A 15,352-nucleotide genomic window follows, 5' to 3' on the forward strand; every position below is an offset into this window, starting at 1 on the left:
CGAGAGGTGGAGCAAGACGGTCGGCTTCGACTACTGTGACGGGCTCAGAGCCGCACTTCGAGGCCTAGGAGAAGAGCGCAAATCCCGCCCGAATCGACATCAAGGCAGAGGGACACAGGGCGAGGCGTCGTCAATATCTCGGCGGTACTCGAGGGCGAGACGAGGGGGTTCGGGAGGTTGCGCGACGAGCGAGGGACAGCGGGAGACCGGGACTCGAGTTCTGCGGCGGATGGGTGAGTCGTAGCGGCAGGAGCGACGAGGGTCGGGAATCGAAGCGACGAGGCAATTCAAGAAGCGCAAGCGCAGAGAATTGAAAGAGAACCAAGCAAATGATAGAACCAGGGGGTCTAAAGGGAAAATCTCTCTCTTTTTTTGCCTCCCTTTCGAGATGTCGGTTGTTGGATGGAAGCGAAGCGGAAAGGTAAAGCAGTAGGTGCGATCCAGGCCCACGACCCAGTCTCCAGGGACCCAAGTCAGCAGCAACCTACAAAGCCAGGCGCCGTCTGCGCGCGCCGTGAACGAGAGGGAAGGAATGACAAGCCTCCAAAAGTCCAAAGGGTTGCTGGCACAAGCCATCCACCCCCCACTATGCGGGGGGCTACAGCAGCAAGCGCGCCCCAAGACTCGCCTAAACCCAGCTAGGCACTTGGCTCGCACATTCACCATCGCTCACACACACCTTCAGCGGCAGGGCCCTTAAAGTGTCTGTCTCCGCCTTCATGACCCGGGGAAAAGGTATCAGGGCCGAGTCATGATGGCCAAAGTGTCGTTATCGTCATACGATAGAAACACTCTTTTCTTAACTCGGGGAATATTTCACCACACGGCTGAGCGCTACGGAAACAACCTGGGGAGAATCCAGGCCTTCCAGTGGGAGATGGCTAAACCATGGGGTGTCACAGCGCTCAGCTCGGCCCCGTCTCCCTCCAAGAAGGTGGCCCAACCTCCGGCCGCCGAGACGGAGGCGGTACGGCCGGGGCATCGGGATCGACCTCGGCGGGCCGGCGTGCTCTATCACACCTCATCCTGAAGCACGGGCAACGTCACGGACAAGAAGGGGATCCAAAATCTCACATTAACCTCACATAAAGGCCAAAGCCATCTTTTTTTCTTCGTCCCCTCGAGCCGTTGGCCTTGTTTTCTCGCTTCTCTTGCTTTCTCTCTCCTCTCCACTCATGGAACCGCACTTTCTCCAGCACAACCCGGCCGAGTGAGCAAGTTTCCATTGGCCGAACGTCGTGGGCGCATCAACACCACCACCCGCCATCCAAGTATGGATCCGAAGCAGCTCCTCCTCCACTACTAGAGCCTCCCCAAACAGTACCGATTGCTCCTCTTGCTTTCCTCATCCATGTCTTCTCGATGGTATTCGCCTCCATGGTTGGCTTGACTAATTCCGCGAGTAGAGATTTCCGTGCCCAACGACAAAGAGAGAGGCACGGTCCGCGGGCTAGTTCAGGCTTGATCCAGTACGATGAGATCCACTAGATCCGTGGGACGCCTTGTCCGTCCCGTGCAACTTCGCCAACTCTGGATGGACCAACGGCGTTGCTTCCTCTTGTAAGCACGGCTCTCCGAGATGTGCAATGCTTGCCTGTGCTCTCCCATCTCCGTCACATTTCCTCTTCCATCCCATCCATGTCAGTCTCCCGTAAGATCCCAGCGCATGTCATCTCATCCCATCCCATCCCATCCCATCCATGCCTCCGGCTGCTTTGACTGCCGATCTACTGCATATCACATGTCTCAAAGGACCTGCTTCCTCCGGCATAGCCTCGTCTCTTGGTAGGTGTCAACGAAGGCAGAATACGTCTTTGCTCGAGGAATAATAAAGCATTGTTCTGTGAAGAAGCCCTGTCGAGATATCCGTGGAGACACCACGCCATGTGCACTAAGCTTTATCAGCCACTGGGAACTATTACCTCGTTGGGTCATAGAACCCGCCACATAGAACCATGTCTATCGTGATATCCACTGTTGCAACTGGGCACAGTTAGGTAACAGCTATGCCCTTTCAACAAGCTTACACGAGCTGCCTGAGCTTCCCGGATTAGTGCGATAAGAGAGAACATCTTCCTTTCAAGTCCACAATCTCCTTGCAAATATTTTCCCCAGCTGCTTCTGACGTCAAGCGCCAACCAAGTTAAGCTCTAAAACCACTCGGCCTCGCTAAGGGCTCAGACCGTTGAATTGCGCCATCTCACGATGGCATCAACCAACCCGAACATCATTAGTTAATAGACGAACGCCGTCTTGGGGTCGAAATTCTATGAAAGGATACACACGACTTTCATTTTCCCATCCGAAAAATCGGTATCTTGTGTTTTGGGGGAGGTCATCTTCATCTTCCTCTTCCTCCTCGCTCAAGCCTTCAAGGCAGGTAAAATACCAAGTTTTGGCCAAATAACAAGATCGAAGCGAAAACAGAAATAAGAAAAAGAGAGATTCATAGGTGGGCGGTGTTTTTTAGGTGGCGCCTGGTCAGAGGTGGATTTAGGTATGCGGAAAGAAGAGAGAGTTTGTAGGAGCGGAATTGAAGAAGAGACCACTTGACCAGGACGCACGCTGAGCACCAGCATGTGCTTTTAGGATGGGAGGGAAAAGAGTGACCTTACTTATAAAGCCTCTAATCAAACCTATGAAATCATAAAAAGAGTGGTTTTTAGGTTTGCGGAAAAGAAGAGAGAGTTTATAGGAGCGGAGGTAAGGAAGAGGTAACCACTCGACTAGGACGCTAGCACTCGTGTGTGCTTTTAGGGTGGGAGAGAAAGGGTTAACCTTGGTTATATATTAATACCAACTCCCAAGTCTCATGTTGACACCTCGGGCTGCCTGTCTCCCGTCGGTAGCATCATCCGCTTCATCCTTCAAGAAGCCTTATCCGAGTCGTCAGAGTCCGCAAACATATCCACGGCCCTCATCCGCTTCCTAGGTGGCCCTCCAACGCGCGGTGGCTCTTCTTTGGGCTTTGGGTCCTCGACAGTAGGCGGCGCTGGAGGAGGTGCTGGCGGTGGTGCTGTTCCCCCAGCCTCATCCTCTTCCATCGGCTCCCCTATCACATCGTCCTCCTCAATAGGTTCGCCTTCAATGTCGTCCTCGTTGATGGGCTCCCCATCAATATCGTCCTCTTGAATCGGCTCTCCCTCGACGTCATCCTCTTCTACCGGCTCTCCAGCAACGTCATCCTCGTCGATTGGCTCACCGGGAACGTCAACTTCCTCAGCAGAAATGGGCAATGCTCGTTCCTTTTCGCCTTGCTGCGCCTCCACTGCTTTCCACTTGCCCTTCTTCTCCTCGGTGTCATCCTTGTCAACGACGCTCAATGATGGAGGGTTCTCAAAACTGTGCACAAACAGCTCCTGGCTTTCCGCCGGGAACACACACCAGCCCTCCCAGAGATTGAGGACCAGGTTGATGCTTCGCTTCCACTTCTCAGCACGGAGGCGACCCCATTTGAGCCGCTCAGCCATGAGTCCCAGCGTCTCAAAGATCTTGCGGTCTTTGAGCGCCGTCTCGAAAAGTTGTCGAAACCGCCAGGCGTGACGTACCCCGCTTGTTGAGGACGACGACAAGATATCACTAACGACATACAAGCCCACCAGGCTGGCAGCGCTAATATCGGGACCCTCATTACTGGGCGTCTCTTCAGAACCTGTGGCTTGCTGTGTCTCTTTAGTATCAGGCTTCCTGTCCGGATTTGCCCCTGTCAAGGCGAAAGGCTTCTCGACGTTGGACACGATCAGGTCCACAACCTCATCAACTCCGCGGCTGGCATGTGTGATCGCAAAGGTCGTTACTCTTGCAACGTCGCCCTTCCTCAATCTGCCTATTGTCGTCGGTAATCGCGCGAGAAGGTGAGTGAGTTTGGCCTTCTCAAGTGGGTTGAGAAATGTGTTCTCCGACTCCCCCTCTGGGTTTTCTCGCTTGTTCTCGTCATCAAAGTCCTCTTCGTCTGATGAGTTGTACTCCGAGTCAGACACAAACTCGTCAAGTTTCGTCGTGTACTCGTAACTCAGGTTCTTCTCCGGGGCCTTCCATGCGTGGGCACCATCGAAAAGAGGCACATATCTCGCCTTTTTCTGCGACTGCTGAGATCCTGTGATGACTTCCCATAACCTCCATCGGTACCAGATACCCCCCTGACTCCTGGCATCCCAAATCCATGCCCACTTCTCCTCCCGCTGAACCTCGGGTCGTGACATTAGCAGCGCCTCATACTCCGGTCCGTGCTCGAGGACTCCCTCTATGACCTTGCTTATCAGCTGAATGGTTCTCACGTCCTGCGGTGGCTTCACCGGAACGTGTAAAAGGTTGGCCCGGTTCACACCCGCTCCAGGAGCGCCGTATGATGTAGGAGGCGCAAAGCCCCGGTGGAAACCATGCTGCGCCGGTGCGCTGTGAGGCCCTGAAGCCTGTTCCACAGGTTTCGCACCGAACGGTTGTGAAGCAGAAGATGATGATCCAAGAGTGGGTATAGTAGCTGAGGTTGCCACGGCTGAAGAGAGATGGCGATGAAGCGAGAGGTAGTATCCGTAGCCCAGGTAGCGGTTTTGCAAGGTATTGACGGCGGCATCGATTTCGTTCGCGGGCGTATCCTGTGATAAAGTCACGATAGAGACAGTATGTTTCCGCTCCGAACTCCCAGACCCAGCCGGAGGCACAATCTTAACATGCTCTACCGTCAGGTTCTCCGGGATCAACGCCTTGATCATCGCCGGTGAGGTTCCAGGTGGCATATTGGACAGTCGTAGTGTAGGCTTCGCAACGGCTCTCTCTTCCGCCCGATTCGTCGCGTCGCCCATGTCTTCATCGTCGCTCGTGTTAAAGGCCCTCGATGCGGATAGCGCGCCGCTTCCAGTGCCAGGACCTTCCTCATAGCCCAAGATCCCCTTCTCCCGCGGCGCCCGCGCAAAATCCTGGAACGATCGCTTCTTCCCGAATGAAGATGGAGGCGGACCTAGGCTCCCCGGTCCGCTCTTCAACCCTGACGTCCCAAAATGTCGCCTTCCAGCGCCAGATCCGGGAGGAGGCGGCCCTCCAAAGCCAGGTCGCGGGCGTGAGGGCCCCGAAGAGCTGTGGGAATCGTGGCCATCGTAATCGTCATCGCGATCAAAGCTCTTTACAAATTCATCGTATACGGCGGCAGTTTCGGCTGCCTCTCGTTGTCGTTTGGCTTCGGCCTCGGCTTTCTGTCTCTCGAAGGCGGACTGCTTGGCTGGTTTCTGGAGCTTGGCCTCCAGGTCGGGGAACTCGGATAAGCCTTTTCCGGCAGACATGATTGATCCCGCGACGCGTATCTCTGGGTTATTTCATCGTTTGGGTTCGAGGGTGTATAATCGGCGTAAGATGAGAAAAGCGCAAAGCCCCAAGCTCATGCGCCCAAACTGTCGCGATTGCGGCGTCTCAAGTAGCTAGTTGTTGCATAAACCCCGCTACAGTCATATTCATTGGTCTGGATCAAGGTCGATACTCACCCTACACCGCGTATCAACAGAAATAAATGAGACACTTGAACAAGCAGGAGATTAATTATCCTTAACAGTTATTACAACTAAATTCAAATAAAATACATCAAACTATTAAATAGATGTATCAATAAGAAGAGTAATAGTTCAGACCTCTTGTGTCTCCTAGCTCTTTCGACTTTGTAACTGCCTTGAGGAGAGGATAGGCAGATGCCGGTGTAGTGGTGTCTCGTTTTTTTTTTCGTGTATGCACCCCATCATGACCTGACTGTCCAGCAATACAACAAGTTTATTCTTGACTATTAACGCTTCATTTGTACACTATCCAATCTAAATGATCTAGGCCATCTAATGTTCTATCATAGCTTAGCCTTTGGCTCTCCAATCGGAGCCCGCCCCTTGGCCAGCTCATCGCACAAGACAAGGGGGCGACCACCTCGACTACCGTCCTCGGTGATCAGACCCTTATAAACACCGTCCGTCTCCCTTCCCACGCCATCGTTCTCAATCTCCCTCCATCGCCACTTGTCTCCGAGCTTTCCGCCCTGACCCTGCAGGACGTCCACGATCTTGTCGCCCAGGTTGGGCAGGAACTTGAATCCGTGTCCGCTGTCGCCCGTCGCCACGAAGAGACCCTTCCAGCCCGGGTGGTAGTCGATGAGCCACTCGCCGTCACGTGTATCCGAGTACCAGCAGATGCGAGCCTCCTTCCATGGCCTGTTCTCTAGACCACGGATGGGGGTCAGATCCTTCAGCGCTCGGCGAAGATCTCGGTCGGCCTCGGCAGGCAGAGGGTTCGAAGAGTCGTTGCGGGCGGTATATGGCTGCGATGCGATAAAGGGCTCTCGCTTATCCGTGGGCGACGGAGGCAGAGCCTTGGTGATCTTGACGGGGTTGATGTATCCAAAGGTATGGCGGGCGATCTTGAGGACCTGGTTCCGCGGTGGGATCACGAACAGACCAGTGCTCAGATTCAACACCACCGGGTAGTTGTCCAAGGCCTTCTGTTCCTCCGCTGTGATGTCCATGTACACGACGGCATGCCCAGTGGCTTCCGTCCTGCCTCGTAGATCGACGAGGGAGCCGGACCAGGCGCCGGCAGCCACCATCACCACCTCGGCATTGAGAACCCTCGAATCGCTAAGCTTGGCGCCGACAACCCGGTCGTCCTCTGTCACAAGCTCTGTCACCTTGCCGTCAACGAACTGGATCCGACCAGTGGCATTGGCTCTCTTGTAAAGCCACTGCATGCCCTTTCCGGCATCGGCCCAACCAGAGTTACCGTTGAGGTAGCCCCAATCGCCGGGATAACCGTCTGTTCCGAGCTTCTCCTGCAAGGCCTTTGTGCTCTCCAGTCTCTCGATCTTATCAGTGGGCAGACCCGTGGCTTGGGCGATGGACTCGACGTTCTTCCAGCTCTCCTTGGTATAGTCCATGCCGGACTTCTTGAGGTTAAAGTCCTTGGGCGGGTGGCTTGCGCAGAGGACGAAGCCCGACTCGGAATACCTTCCCTGGCCACCGACCTCGTCGTCACCCTGTTGTCGCCATTGTTCCTGGGCCTCGGCGGCAAGCGCGGCGTAGTGAGGGTCTGAGTAATCGGCTCGCACGATGCGAGAAGAGTCTACACTGGCAGCATCCTCCGGAGGGAATTGGCCTGCGCAGTCGTCCACAACGGTGATGGAGGTGTTTGAGTAGAAGGGACGCTGGGTCAGGGCATAGGCGGTGCCGAGGCCGAAGACGCCAGAGCCGACGATAAGGATGGAGGAGGGAGCGCGAGCCATTGCGACGGACGAGGGCGATCTACGTGTCAATGGGAAGACGACAAGCTTTCTCTAGAAGTCTAGAAGAACAATCCCTTATTATCTACGTGGACGTTCCCGAGGAGGCGGTCGAAGTGTGCCGATAAAAGGCGAAGACTTTTCCTGTTCCCACCTCCCGATCACGGCGGTGGCCGACGGGGAGGCGTAAGCATGGCGCTAGAACCGCACAATATCTGCGGCTGGGGGAAGTTAGCTCTGCCGAGGATCGGGGCTAGACTCCGGGGGCCTGTCCGGCATGACCACCAAAGATAGGGCGATTGGCTGGGCACGTGAGCTGAGGATCACGTACGCGATGTTTTCTTTTGGAGGACACGCACAAAACGCAAGGCACACAAAACATGGTAAGACACACATCACATCACCAAGCACGTTCGTTCATTGGGAGAGAACTCGGGTTTGATTCCTATCTGAATACAGAACAGAGCTGCTCGCACTCTGCAGGCTTTGCCCTGAAGTCTTGTTCAGTCCATCTTGGTCTGCGACTTGATGGATATCTCAGCCAACGACCAAAGTCGCCAGCTTTGCTCTCCTTGTGTTTCACGCGTCCTGTCACCAGGTCGCTTTGTTTCTTCAGCCTCTTCAGGCTCGCTCCAGCAACGCTTCACGACTTTGCTGCCTCCTCCCCTCCACTCAGCGTGTCCCTTTGATAATTAATGGCGCTCAAGTCAACTGAGCGCATGCGCCGCAGGACCGGCGCGAGCAATCTATGATGTGTCGCGGGATGAGTAGTCTTATCTTTTTCCCCTTGAACCGGAATCCCTCGCAAAAATGCCCTTTCCGGCCTTCCTCGCCAACGCCGATGCAATGCAGGAAAACAATTCAAAAATGATACAAACGCAACTCGACCGCTCTGCTAGGTTGTCGAAACCAAGCAGAACGGCGAGCAATGAAAAAAGCAATCGTGGTATCGTGACGGGTTGTCTATCATACACGTCGGTAATGTGGTATAGTGGTGATCCGAGACTGTGACATCTCGAAGCGTAAATGTTGCTTTAGACCTTGCGGAAATCTATAATGAAGGAGTCAGCGAATGTCTGGTCGAAGAGTAAAACATGGTACGAACCTTGCAACACAGGATAGATCATCTCGAAGGCCTGGTAGATCTCCTCTCGGACCTTGGCGCCTGTCAAGACGATCTTGCCGCTGACGAAGATGAGCAGCACAATCTTGGGCTTAATCATACGGTAGATAAGACCAGGGAACAACTCGGGCTCGTAAGAACTGAAGTTGTGATGGCGCGAAGCCAGACCCTCGAGACGAATGGGGAACTTGATGTCGCAGGAGCCGACAATGTTCTGGATCTTGAAGTCGGTGAACTTGGCGTTGAAGCCGAGCTTCTGGATAATACGGGCGTATTTCCGTGACGCAAGCTTCGAGTCATCTTCCGACTTGGCACCGGTGACGACCATCTTGCCAGAGGCAAAGATCAGGGCCGTGGTCTTGGGCTCGCGGATTCGCATGATGACAGCGGCGAAACGCTGACAAGGTTAGCGACATGTCGCAAAACAATGCAAACACAGAACCTATTGTACCTTAGGGTTGTACTCTGCATTTCGCGCATGCAGGGCGATGGTCTTGAGGTCAAGGCGGCAGTCAAGGTTGACAGTGGCCACGATGTTCCTTGAAGTTTGCGAGATAAGCCTCACTGAGCAGGAAAAGGTCACTCAGGAGGATACATACTGAAGAGTGGGAGTGATTCCACTAGGTCCTTGAGTGGCAGCAGGCGTAGCGGCAGGCGTCGCGGGAGTCACCCCGTTGCCATTTGCCGCCTGCTGGCCGTTGGGGGCAGGGAGCTGAGCTGCATTCCCGTTGCCAGCGGGTGGTGTCAACTCGCTGGTCGCACCGGGAAACGACAGCGACCCAGGCGCAGTGAAGGCCTTGGCTTGCGCCGCGTTCGAAGGGTGTGTCTGGATGCCTTCCATGATTGGAGTCGGTATCGAGAGAGGTGTCAACGGTTCGTAAAAATCGCTGAACAGATCTGACAGACAATCCAGTTAGCATCGCACGCCGAAGTGAGCAAAAAACGGGCGCGCTACCCACAGAGGTAGAGCGGTGCGCGATGTGGTTGTAGGCGAACACGAGAGCGATCGCCAGAATGATGAAAGAGGGAAGTTTGAAAATGGGAGAAGAAACGGGGTATTTATAGGTGGGGTAGGAGGCGGTGCAATGAGTCAGAGGAGGGCAACCTACCAATCGGCGCGGGAGAGAAACAAGTGAATGTGTCCCCTACAAGAAAGCTGTCCAAGCGACTATGATTGTCCTCAAAAAGCGCCGAAGGCAGAGGATCAATGCAGAACGATGTGGAAGGTGATGGAGTGAAGTCGGTTGACTTTTTTGACGTGTGGTGATGTGCTCGTGAGAGTAACCAACCAACAACCAGGACTCAAGAAGACCGAGCAAGGACTTCTTTCACTTCACAGCAACTTCTTTTTATTGTTGTCTACAACAGCGCAAACCGATTCGGCGACGTCGACGGTGGCGGCGGGGGATCGCTTTCTTCCGGTCTTGGTCGGGATCAACGAAATCGATTGCGCGCAAGGAGCGATGGCGGGCAAGGAACGTGTTCCAGTTCTTTTTGCCTGGTCGCAGATGTGGGTGTCGGCACCAGGTCCTCTTTCTTCCCAAACTAGAGAGCGATCACGTCTGCCGAAAGGCGAACGCGACGGTGAGATAACGTAAAGAAGAAGAGAGAAATAGGGACAAGGGAGTGAGCCTTGACTTGATGACTGTCAAAGGCTGAGATGGACAAGTGTAAAAAATGTCCGATGACTTTTTTGGTGGTGTGTGGGGTGTGACGTCGTGGGGTAGCAGGTATTAGGTTAGGTAGAGGAGAGCCGAACGTAAGTGGTAGGTACGTAAGGCCGTCGGTCGGGACTTCCGCGCAGGTCTTTCGAAACAGGCGGGCGAGGGGAGGCCCGGCTTCTTATAATTTTGGTCAAAGGCCGCTCAGGCAGGACACCCCAGGCAACAACGCTACCTGTGGCGTCGCCGCTGGCAGGCTTGGCAGACGCTAGTGCACGCGCTAAAGTCAATGCGGCCAATCAAACACTATCGCGACGCTGATTTTATCTCCTTTTTTCCCACCCACGCACCCCAGTCTGAGCATAGAGCCCCTGAAGTGACGCTGTAACACACTCAGAGTCGAGGTACCTAGGACCTCAAGAGGCGAGCCTCGGTTCTTTTCCATCGCATCGCATCCAATCCTGTCCATGGATCCCATCCCTGCTGCGCGCGCTCGAACTTGAAGTGCTGCAGGCTCAGATGCACAGTGAAGGAGAGCCCCAAGAGGCCTGCGATCGCCACTGCCAGGGGGTCCCGCTGCCCAATCCATGGTGGCCAGTGCCCGCTAAACAGCGAGATCACAAGCAACCTGGGAGCAAACAGTCCAGCCGTGGTCAGCCAGCTCCTACTGTCCTCGTCATCTCTCCCCCTGGACTTTCTTCTGTCCCTCCCATCCCTCTCTCTCCCCTCCTCTTCTCTCCCAACCAACTTACTTACCGCCAACCCTCGCACCAATCTGCACGTTGGGCACAGAGGGCGAGACGACCTCGACGACGCAGCAAAACAAGAGACGGACGACGGCGAGACGGACGCGATAAAGGACGATGACCGAGCAGCGATGAGACGAGACGACAAAACCGAACGAGAATAAGAACCGGACATCGGCACCGACTCGTGACGGACGAAAACGACGATAAGCAACGACGGGAGCGATCACGACGGCGGAATAGGCGGGCACAGCGGGCGGGCACCAAGACCAGAGCGGCGAAAAAGCCTGACTTGACCTGGCTTGGCCTGGACTGGCTTGACTCGTCTCGGACTTTGGGACGGGCAGCACGCAATCCGGCCGCCAGAGAGAGCGTCACAGCGCTTATCCATGGAGCCTCAATGCCCTGTGGGCCACGGGGACGGGCTGGAAATTATGGACCAGGGCCTGACCGACGGACCATGGTTGGTTGCTTTTTTGGCTTTTTTTTTCACTCACTCATCTCAGGCTTTCTTGGGCTCGCCCCTCTCATGCTGTCGCTCCTTGCGCTGGCGCCCACCCAGAGTCGCCCCCGTTGCCCCAATCGCGTACCCCCGTCGTCGGAGCGCGCACCCACTCTTTTCAAGTTCCAGCCACCCTCGGCCCTGTCAAACCCTTTCATCGCCCCCCGTGGGACTCTCTTTTCTCATCCAACCACCCACCGACTCTCGCCAACCACCAACAGGACACCGACACCCTGAAACACGCTCTGCCCCCTTTACTGATATTTCTCTCAGTCCGAGTGCCCCCTTGGATGCGTCGTCGTTCTCGTTCACAAAAGTCGTTGCGTTGCGCCCGCGTGAGTGAGTGCTTGCTTGCTTTCTGCGACGTCCGTCTCGCAAACGTCTCATGTCAGGTCACGCCATGAGAAAGCAACAGACAGACGGCTCGGCGCATCACTTCATCTAATCTGCGCTGGATGCGCAAGGCGCTCGGCCATACCGCGCAGAGTTTTCCCTGCTCAGGCGGGAACCAGCAGGCTGTGGGTTATTTCCATTTTTTTTCGTGCCCTTGGTGCCCTTATGGCCCCAGCCGCCGGCCGACTTTGTGAGTCATTCAACTGCAACCAACCAGAGACGGGCTGGCATGAGTCCTGTCTCGACACCAGGGAGGCTGGTTCTGTGCGGCCCTTGACTGGCTGTTTGCATCACGTACCCAGTACAAGGGCTTCGTGAATGACCATCAGCAAGCTCTGCACCAGGCTCCGTGATGTTGATGCCTTCTCTTGTTCCGCTGTCATGTGTCTTGGTTTTTATTCTCTCCTTCACCTCGTCCACCGCAAGTCAAACCATGCGGTGACTCGCATCTTCCGTAAAGGCGATGGTGTCGAGGCTCCAGCAGCTGTGTGAATGTTGGGCCAGGCTGCATTGAGGCCACGTTTCCCTCGGGGTGACCAGACGCCCGAGTGGTGACGCGAAAATTTCGATTGCCCAAGGATCGCCCAGTACCGTTACCTCTTACGAGAACGCGTCCATGATGGGGGGGTTGCTGACGGAAGTACCTCACTAACAATTTCTTGATTTTGCGACCTTGGGCTCGTGCCCGCCTTTGTTTGAATCTCCACCCCGTCTCCGCTCAACGCCCTGACCTGGTTTTATCAAGCAAAGATCCCTTGCGGACCAGCCTCACTTGAATTTCCAGGGTTTCTACCAGGGTCGCCCTGTCGTGCTAGCTTATTCTCCCATTGCAATCTTGATGGATCCCCAAACGACTCCGCACACGAGGGAAAAGGTTGATCAAGAGGATGACCTCTGGGGCCCAGTCCTCGCTTGGGAAAAACTTGTCCGGCCCTTGGCATCCATCCGGAGGACCACTATTGTTGAAGCTCTTCACGAACTCCCTGGGCATGCATGCTGACGGCCAAGTCAAGCACGAACCGAATGCGACTGTCCAGAACAAGTTCTTCTTCCCTTGCTCACCTGCAACACTAGCCGTCGCACAAGCAAACAGGCACAAGCAAGACGCTCGAGACAGCCAGCAGCGCTGTTTCTGTTGGCCGTGGAATGCCGCCGCGAATGCATCCATCTGCTCAGCCTCGATGTCGGTTTCTCTCTGTTTCTGTGCCACGGTTGCCGCGCTCCCTCATGGGCAAGCAAGGGCCACCTACGATGGCCGCTCTCCACATGTTCGAGGTTCTAGATCTCAAACCATCTCCATCTGCTCGCATTGAGCGCCAGAATCCATGCGGCTCCGACACCTTATTTTTTGCCTGCCGGCTAAAAGGAACTCATCAACAACATGGGAGGTGCCGCATGTCACTTGTTGCCGCATGTCAATCACGTCCAGTCCATTCTCGAAAGTTCTCTTCATGTCAGAGATCATGTTGTTGTTGTTTTTCGCCGACTCCGATGCCCAACCAAATCAGAATCCCCCTCCTCTGGCTCTGGCCATATTTACCTCTCATCCTCACGCGCCGAGTATGCATCCAAGTATACAAAATCAGGTATCATACACAGAGTAAAGAAACAAAAACATAACACCAGGGCTTGTTCGGCCCTTAGGTCATATAGTACTTGGGACCCTCGCCTCCCTGCGGCACCTGCCAGTTGATGTCTTGGTTAGGAGCCTTGATGTCGCACGTCTTGCAGTGAATACAGCTGTTGCAGAGATGTTAGCAATGAGGTCGTCATGATGATGCGCGTTCTCTCCCCCATGTCTCAGCAGGAAGAGTGACGGCTTCAAGGGGGCGGTGGGGAGTTTGACTTACTTTTGGGCATTGATCTGGAACCGCACGCCGTGAGGCTTGGACTCATCCTCGACGTATTCGTAGACGCCGGCCGGGCAGAAGCGGTTCTCGACGCCCTTGAAGGGCGGGTATGTCTCTTCGGTATGGGTATCCCAGTCCTTGACCTGCAGGTGGACGGGCTGGTCCTCTTCGTGGTTCGTGCCGGTGCGGGAGACGCTCGTGAGGATATCAAAGGTGATCTTGCCATCGGGCTTCTCGTACTCGATCTTGGGGAACTTGTCGGCGGGCTGGGTGGCGGCATGGTCGGGGGTCTTGTGCTTGAGGGTCCAGGGGACACGGCCCTTCAAGATGTAGGCCTCGAGGCCGGAGTACATGACGCCGCCGTAGAGGCCAAGCGGGGTGTGGAAGGACGGTCGCATGTTGCGCACCTCCTTGAGCTCCTTCCAGATGGACGACTTTCGCAGGTTGTTCTCGTAGTCATACAGGAAGACTGTGCCATCATCCTTCTGCTCGCTGAGGGCGGTCCAGGCGGCCTCGGCGGCCAGCATACCGGACTTCATGGCGTTGTGAGTGCCCTTGACCTTGGGGACGTTGACAAAGCCAGCTGAGTCTCCGATGAGAGCACCGCCGGGGAAAGCGACCTTGGGAATGGACTGGAAACCACCCTCGATGAGGGCGCGCGCACCGTATGAGATACACTTGCCGCCCTCGAGGACATTGCGGAAGAGGGGGTGAAGCTTGAGCTTCTGGAACTCCTGGTAGGGTGAAAGCCAAGGGTTCTGGTAGTCGAGCGACACGACAAGACCCAGCTGGACGAGGTTATCACCAAAATGATACATGAAGGACCCTCCGTACACATCCTTGGACAGAGGGTAACCCATTGAGTGCACAACCAGACCCTTCTCGAACTTGGCCGGGTCAATCTCCCAGACCTCCTTGATACCCAGGCCGTAGGTCTGGTGCTGGCTGTCTCGGCGCAAGTCAAACTTGTTGATGACCTGCTTGCTCAAACTGCCGTGGCAACCCTCGCCAAACATTGTGACTCTGGCGTGGAACTCCATACCACGCTCAAACGTCTCTTTGGGCTTGCCGTCACGGCCAATGCCAAGGTCGTTGGTAGCAACGCCCTTGACAGCACCGCCGGGGCCATAGACGACCTCGGAGGCAGCAAAGCCCGGGTAGACCTCGACGCCGACCTCCTCGGCGCGCTCGCCCAACCACTTGACGAATTGGTTCAAGCTGACAATGTAGTTTCCGTGGTTGCTCATTTGTGGAGGCGCGGGGATAGGAATCGCGGCCGTCTTGGTGAGGAAGCGCATGCGGTCGTTGCCGGCCGGGGTCGCATGCTCGAAGCGGTTGGGGTTGTCCTCGTCGAGCCAGTCAGGGATAAGCTCGTTGATAGCGGTAGGCTGTATCACGGCGCCGGAGAGGATGTGAGCACCGATATCACCGGCCTTTTCGAGTACAAGGACACGGAAGTCCTCGTTACCGGCCTCGTTGGCGAGCTGCTTGAGGCGGATGGCAGCGCTGAGCCCCGCGGGGCCGGCACCAACGATACAGACGTCGACCTCGTCGGCCTCACGCTCGATGCTTGCGGGATCAAAGTCTTCGTCGGAATCACGGAGACGAGGGGTGGTGCTAAAGGCCCGAGGTGTCATTGGCACCCTCATGACAGGCCATGCGGTGGTACTCCTCCTCGAGAGGCAGGATCTGGCCGTCGCGGGACAGAAGCTGGACCTTGCGGGCCGCCATTGGGAACGTGAGAGCACCCGCGAGCTGCGCTGGACGCAGCGCGATACAGGTCTGGGAGCCGCCGACATGATGAAGGGAGACTGAGAGGAATTGAAGACGCTGC

At 55.6% G+C, this 15,352-nt stretch overlaps 4 protein-coding genes across 4 annotated transcripts; all 4 read right to left on the reverse strand.

Annotated features, from left to right (window-relative positions):
• Positions 1–2,867: 2,867 nt before the first annotated feature.
• NCS54_00385800 (CID domain-containing protein) lies at positions 2,868–5,276 on the reverse strand (the record flags this gene model as incomplete). Its single annotated transcript, XM_053149413.1, has 1 exon — positions 2,868–5,276. One exon carries the CDS (start codon positions 5,274–5,276, stop codon positions 2,868–2,870), a length of 2,409 nt encoding a protein of 802 aa, XP_053005388.1.
• Positions 5,277–5,824: 548 nt separating this feature from the next.
• NCS54_00385900 (DAO domain-containing protein) lies at positions 5,825–7,246 on the reverse strand (the record flags this gene model as incomplete). The annotated part of the gene is made up of 1 exon (XM_053149414.1): positions 5,825–7,246. One exon carries the CDS (start codon positions 7,244–7,246, stop codon positions 5,825–5,827), a length of 1,422 nt encoding a protein of 473 aa, XP_053005389.1.
• Positions 7,247–8,277: 1,031 nt separating this feature from the next.
• Positions 8,278–9,207, reverse strand: NCS54_00386000 (Hypothetical protein; the record flags this gene model as incomplete). The annotated part of the gene is made up of 4 exons (XM_053149415.1): positions 8,278–8,294; positions 8,349–8,763; positions 8,818–8,905; positions 8,966–9,207. The coding sequence occupies 4 exons, from the start codon at positions 9,205–9,207 to the stop codon at positions 8,278–8,280; spliced, it is 762 nt and encodes a 253-aa protein (XP_053005390.1).
• A 4,101-nt stretch (positions 9,208–13,308) lies between these two features.
• Positions 13,309–15,317, reverse strand: NCS54_00386100 (Electron transfer flavoprotein-ubiquinone oxidoreductase; the record flags this gene model as incomplete). The annotated part of the gene is made up of 2 exons (XM_053149416.1): positions 13,309–13,408; positions 13,519–15,317. The coding sequence occupies 2 exons, from the start codon at positions 15,315–15,317 to the stop codon at positions 13,309–13,311; spliced, it is 1,899 nt and encodes a 632-aa protein (XP_053005391.1).
• Positions 15,318–15,352: the final 35 nt, after the last annotated feature.

This window comes from Fusarium falciforme, chromosome 3 (genome assembly GCF_026873545.1).
Source record: "Fusarium falciforme chromosome 3, complete sequence".
In the NCBI taxonomy this organism is placed as follows: domain Eukaryota; kingdom Fungi; phylum Ascomycota; class Sordariomycetes; order Hypocreales; family Nectriaceae; genus Fusarium; species Fusarium falciforme.